Source organism: Henckelia pumila, chromosome 2 (assembly GCF_033568475.1).
Source record: "Henckelia pumila isolate YLH828 chromosome 2, ASM3356847v2, whole genome shotgun sequence".
Taxonomy (NCBI): Eukaryota; Viridiplantae; Streptophyta; class Magnoliopsida; order Lamiales; family Gesneriaceae; genus Henckelia; species Henckelia pumila.
The window spans coordinates 130,891,290-130,897,442 of NC_133121.1; the positions used below are offsets into that span (position 1 = coordinate 130,891,290).

Genomic DNA, 6,153 nt, shown 5'->3' on the forward strand with positions numbered 1-6,153 from the left:
TGGAATGAGTAAATTCAATTAAGATTATATTTATGTGCTATCATAATATATATATCTTTAATTTAATTAATTATATATACATTATTTTTGGCCCCATTTGTATTTCTTGGAAAATAGTTTTCGATGATGATTAAAGTAGCCAACCGTAGATGACTTTCTTTAGTTTGGTGGGTTCACACTGAGAATTCAAATTCTCCAGCATCCTCCTATGTTGACTTGAGAGTTAATTCGTTGTTTCATTCTTTAAACTTTGAGGCAAATGACGAAAATAAATAAATAAACTTAAACCTGTCACCCACTTTTTCAAAGGACAAGGTAACCATTAAGGGGGTGTGAACTTTTGGCCATCGGTCATAATTCAGGAGTTCGATTCTCTTTGCCAACATCTTCTTGGACTAGCCTGTCATACATGGTTTGTCTAGTGTGGTTTACCTGACTAGCGTAGTTTGCAGACTATTGCGTTAGTTCGGGGGTTTATTCAGAACGCATCGAAAGATAGCGGCTGCGAGTTTCCATGTCACAAAAAAAGACAACCATTAAATTACATAGTTAACATACTACTACTATAAATAAGAGATTTATCCGATATGTATATCGAAAGATAATTTATCACGTCATAAAAAAAATCCATTAAATTGCATCTCAAAACGAAATTCTCTTTATAATTATCTTCTTATTATTTATTCTCGTTTACTTTTATGTACGTGGCAAAATAATATTTCATCGACATATTATATCATGTGTCATTGACTCGAGTTTAACTAACATACCAGTACTCTTTGTGGGATATATGAATCAAATTTTGGAAGCCAAAATTCAAGAAATATGGCGTATTCACTTCCCAAACTCACCAACGTTTTATCCCTTTTAAAGAAACTATACAGCCAAGACCACAGCTGCCCCTGCCCGGCCGCCGCCGCTGCGGTCTCCGTCTTCGACCAGAATTCTCCGGCCTATTGTTCCATATGCCTCAATGATATCTGCCGAGGCGATACTCACCGGAAACTGCCGCAGTGCATGCACTCCTTTCATTCGCGTTGCATCGATGCATGGTTCGAGTCTCATTCGACGTGCCCTTTATGCAGAATCGAAGTCCCTCCTATCAATTCTTCCATCGGTGAAGCTCATAAAAAAGATTTGCTGGGTGATTTTGTATCGAATTTCGCTTCGTTGTTTGAGGGTTTTCTTGAGAAATTCGTGGATCCTGGTCCCAACGCAGCCATGTCATTACTCATGTATGGAGAAATACGCTCCGGAGTTTAGTGGCTATATAATATATAGATTCTAGTAGTTTCCATGTTCTTTATCCTAGACTTGTTTCTTGTATATAATAATTATATATATACATAATCTTCCTCATATTTTTAATTTCCCTTAGATAATTTTTGTTGTGATAATTCGATTCCAATCGTATTCAAGAATCTCTCAAATCTTCGAGACAAATCACACAACCATATATTGAAACAATAGCACAATCATCAAGAATAAGAACACAGTTTGTTTATAGTGGTTCGGCAATAAGTTGCGTACCACTCCCGGAACTCAGAACAATTTTATTGAATCACGCAAGGAAGAATTACAGAGTGTTTTTTTTTTTTTTTAAAGAAGAAGATACTGCAGCGTCTCATAGACCGTATTTCCCTCTACTTATATTTTTTTTTACATGGAAACTCGCGACCGTTATTTTTCGATGTCATCTGAGTAAATCCCAAACTAACGCAATAGCCTGCAATCTACGCTAGTCAAGTAAATCATACTAGGCAAGTCTGATAGGCTAGTCCAAAAAAGTGTTGACAAGGAAAATCGAACTCCTGACCTATGACCAAAAGTTCATCTAATCTACCAACTTGAACATCCCCTCTACTTATTTATTCATATTCACAGATGCAAAGATATAACAAAACTAAGCGGACCCATCTCTCTAATATATTTGGGGCGCTTCTTGATCCAATTAATAAGAGTCCAATAGCCACTTGGACTCTTCTTTTAGCGTCCTCTTGTTTGTAGCTCCCGCATATATCAAGTGTTCTAGACTCAACAATTTTCAAACTCGTGATCTGGATTTTGATGGATCCCATTTAATTAATTTGTAATAGATTCAAATCCAGGGAGAAAATTCGCGGATATATTCGCCCGAATGTCTCTTTCTCCGGACAAGAAAATTGGAAATTTTGTTTGTTAAGTGTGTTCTCGTTGATTTAGATTTGATCCATATGAAAAAAGTTGTTTTTTCATACTGCAAATCCTGTGAGCGATAACTGATGCACCATAAATTAAATTGATCATTTGTCATTCATTACATGATGAATAGAAATGTATCAACACAAACATAACATAAAAAATATATAGTAGATAAAATCGAAGTCCTGGAATCATGTACTAGAGTAAGCGTAGGTTGAGGCCAGATCGATGCAGCAGACATATCTTCAGTTACTTGCAAATGGTTGAAGGCAAAATCCATGTTTAAGTGCATCCTCCCAAATTTTGTTGACGTCGAATATGGTCTCCCCGCATTCGTGCACATTGTAACCTTCCAAGGCATGCAATATTCCGGCCACACGCCAAGCACTCATAACTCTTCTTGGTAACCAGTTCTGGGGAAAGCAATTGAGTACCAATCAATAATAATTTTTCGAAAGAATTGCTAAACAAAACGCGACGTTTTAGCTCGTTTTTATTTTGTTTTGTTTTATCAGATAAATGGCCTAGATGATCTTAGCTATTGAGAGCAAACAGTCAACATGTATACTGTTTTTAAAATGTAATTCTTGAGTTTAAACTCATGCATGTTCAATAAGTGAGGTAGATTTCGATAAAAAAAAATGTTCTGACCTCGCAGGAGTGCAGATTTTCAAGTGCAGGAGGAGCCACCATTGCTGGAGTGTGACAGTAGAAGGCGTCTTTGCGCGCTTTCTTCGGAGGAAATTGGGAGTATGGAATGAACAATGTGCCCTTTGGTGCCTTGAGTTGTTCTTCTCTGGATAATCCATCTCCAACTATCCAAACCTACAATGATCACCAAAACAATCATTCTAAAAAGTTGCTTTCTTGAACAAAACTCTACCAAAGAAATTTACTGTTATCTTAAAAATTTTACCCGCTCAGAGTAATTTTTTGAGAGTGCTATTTCACTCTGAGATCTGAAACACAATTTAAGTCTTTCGAATTCATAGAACGCAGATACCTGAGATATATACAGCATGAGTTGTTCAAAGAAAATTCTATGAAATTGCAAGAAAATAGACACAAAAAAAAAGACACAATTTAGAAGTGGTAAAGAATTCAAGATTTGAAAGACCTGAATTCCCTTTTGGCACAAAGCAGAGACAATTGCATATGCAATTTTTGAGAGGCTGCCTCTGAATAAAACCTCAGTGGTCCCTTTAGGAATGCTGTTGATAACTATAGCAACAGCCAAGCTACTTCCATCTACTACCTTGATATTCAGCTCTGGATTCTTTTTTATGTATAAAGCGCCGCTTCTGTTCAGTTCCCAACTCTAAAAAAAAACGAAGGCGCGAAAAATAACGAAATCCAAACAACATTTATGGTATAAAGACTTTAGGATCCATGTAACAAACAAAAATCAAGTATTGCAATATGCTTGCCTGGTTCAGCAGGCCTAGGCTTAAAATCTTGGCGCCTCTAGCTTCTGCTTCAAGTATGGCTTCCTCGACTATATTGTTGATAACTTGTCCTTGCCATTTGATGGAGTACTAAGAAAATCAAGAAAATGTAAATGAAAACATATCCTAATTAAATCCAAGAAACCTTATCGCTTTTCGACTTTTCTACCTGTATGCTGTATCTTGGAATGGCCCACATCTGCAGCTTGAGTTTCTCGAAGTAATTTCTCTCGACAACAAACGTACGCCCGTGTATGAAGTTGAGCATCATCGTCCACGTTGTTAAAGGTCTTACAAACCATATGTACCATTTGGAAGTTTGAGGCCTTGAAGCAACGGAGGCTAATCCAATTTGGAGATGAAATATGGACTCTGGTGTGGTTAGATGTGTTAAATGCACCACGCTCGGGTCGTCTTCCTGCCTCTTGAGCGACGCCTCATATACATCATCGCTGGATTTATCCATGGTGCCATGTATGTAGTCGTAGAATGGCATGAACAACGAATAGTTTGTACGAAAACGCGTGTGATGCAAAGAGTGAAACCTGTTTATATAGTACATGGATGAATCACCAAAAATGTCTCACTAATCTTGCATATATTAAATAACTAAAGTTCACATTGATCTGGCTAAAGGGCTCAAACCATGCTACCCTTGGAATGAAACGAATTATTCATTCATTCAAAAACATGGCATGATTTGAGTCCTTTAGTTTCATCAAAGCCTCTTCCAAACAACATGTGCTCATATTTAATTCCGCGGTACTTACGAAGGGGTATACATCATGTATTTGAGAGGAGGGAAAATGGAAAAGATCCATTTCGGAATGAATTCAAAGTTACAATGCCCCATATTGTTCATGAGATCAATATAGGTAATATATCCCACAAGAGATGCTAAGGATGCCGTCTCGGTGAGCACTGTTCCCAAAATGGGAATCGCAAAGAGAGAAAAATACGATAAATGCTCCGCAAAAGGATGTGTGACAGCTGCAACATTAATAACCAATTATCAGTACACAAACTGATACAAGTGTTGCATATTTTAGTTCCTTCAAATTTAGATATATGTTCATACAAGTAATGGGTTCGGTCGCAACGGAGGAGTGGTGGTGGGAGTGGTATCTGGAGTAGAGGTAATGGTGGTGCAAAGCTCTATGCAACCAATAGTAAATGTATTCCACGGGGCCAATGTGAAGAAGAATCGTGATAATTATGCCATCAGTTCTCCAAAAAGGCAAGAAAGAACCATTTGGAAGTATAGAGTTGCCAATGTAAATCAAAATTCCATTTAGCAGAATTTGATCATCCCTGCATATTCAACCAGGAAAAATTTTGACATTTTATCAGGTGTCCACCATTAGTGATGAATATTTTTTCTATACATCATACATGTAAGTATATGTGTGTGTGTGTTTCTCGTTAGCAATCAATTTTTTGGGTTAATGAGATCCTACTCTTATCAGTGTAGTATCCAAATATTTGTATTATCATTTTTAGTTTTGGTTAGGTGATAATGAAGGCTTAATTAATTAATTTATATTAACAAGTGGCATCCAAACACACATGTGACATGACACCCATTAATGTCATTTCAAATCAAAATGTCAAAATTTGGATGAAATACATGCATAAATTATGGCACATTAAAAACGTTTCCTATACATGATACACGGGAGTAAATTAATTTCGTGCACAAACACAAAACTAATTAATGTTGAAATTAATACAATAGAATTTTTCAAACACAAATCCACATTAATTACATACATAAGAAATTGATTATAACAACAAAAAGAGATGGGTGTGAGGAATTAATATATATACCAGTTAGTTTCCCTATCCACCTGCTCGAACTCGATGCTCCGGTCCAGTATGCGAGTGTTGCCTTTGGCAGTTCTATGGCGAGAAAATGAGATCCACAGTTGATTGTGAAAGGCCCTCCACACCAGAAATGGGATCACCATTAAGTTGGTGTAGTCCCATTCATCTTTCCCTTTTGTTGCTACTGAGTATAAGCTTTGCATCCCCCATGGAGCCAATATCATGTACTTTAAAACAACCAATTACAAATGTACGTACGTATAAAAATACAAACATTAATTAGTACTTTCTTTTTCTTGAATGATTGATATATATAACTATTTACATGTTTAAGAGAAAGAGAAGAAGTTAATTTGAGCTAGTACCTTGAAACTTCCGAGGTGCTTCCATGGCCAGTCAGTGAGAAACCCTGGTGTTGTAGCCATTTTTTTTTATCTTGCTGCCAAAGCTCACTCTTTTTCCTCTCACAAAAATGAACCCTTTTCACGTCATATATAGTCTATAGAGAGAGGGGTACGTATAAGGAAAAAGGAAATATGAGGGGAATTGAAAAAAAAGAAAAAAGAAAAAGAGAATCATTAATGAATATGTTTCTTTCCAAGGAAATTGATGAATAGTTAGTTAATGTCGATGCTGGTAACTACCCACGTGCCAGATCCAACGGCCCGTTTTTTTTTATACAAGCGAGATGTTCATGTAAACA

The 6,153-nt window shown here is 36.6% G+C and overlaps 2 protein-coding genes across 2 annotated transcripts; one reads left to right on the forward strand and one right to left on the reverse strand.

The window, feature by feature from the left end:
* Positions 1-825: 825 nt before the first annotated feature.
* On the forward strand, positions 826-1,263 carry LOC140878416 (probable E3 ubiquitin-protein ligase ATL45). Its single transcript, XM_073282017.1, has one exon. It carries the CDS (start codon positions 826-828, stop codon positions 1,261-1,263), a length of 438 nt encoding a protein of 145 aa, XP_073138118.1.
* A 996-nt stretch (positions 1,264-2,259) lies between these two features.
* On the reverse strand, positions 2,260-5,943 carry LOC140880707 (very-long-chain aldehyde decarbonylase CER1-like). Its single transcript, XM_073285382.1, has 10 exons — positions 5,816-5,943; positions 5,454-5,677; positions 4,705-4,937; positions 4,397-4,616; positions 3,796-4,171; positions 3,609-3,716; positions 3,299-3,499; positions 3,098-3,184; positions 2,833-3,006; positions 2,260-2,594 (listed from the first exon to the last, which is right to left on the reverse strand). The coding sequence occupies exons 1-10, from the start codon at positions 5,873-5,875 to the stop codon at positions 2,427-2,429; spliced, it is 1,851 nt and encodes a 616-aa protein (XP_073141483.1). The 5' UTR covers positions 5,876-5,943; the 3' UTR covers positions 2,260-2,426.
* Positions 5,944-6,153: the final 210 nt, after the last annotated feature.

Excerpts from the sequence above, each read along its gene's own strand:
- LOC140878416 (XM_073282017.1), top strand. The coding sequence starts at position 826 with ATGGCGTATTCACTTCCCAAACTCACCAACGTTTTATCCCTTTTAAAG.
- LOC140880707 (XM_073285382.1), bottom strand. The coding sequence starts at position 5,875 with ATGGCTACAACACCAGGGTTTCTCACTGACTGGCCATGGAAGCACCTC. Across the intron at positions 4,617-4,704 it reads TGCGACCGAACCCATTACTT|CTGTCACACATCCTTTTGCG; the intron begins GTATGAACATAT and ends TTAATGTTGCAG. Across the intron at positions 3,500-3,608 it reads GCCTAGGCCTGCTGAACCAG|AGTTGGGAACTGAACAGAAG; the intron begins GCAAGCATATTG and ends GTTTTTTTTTAG.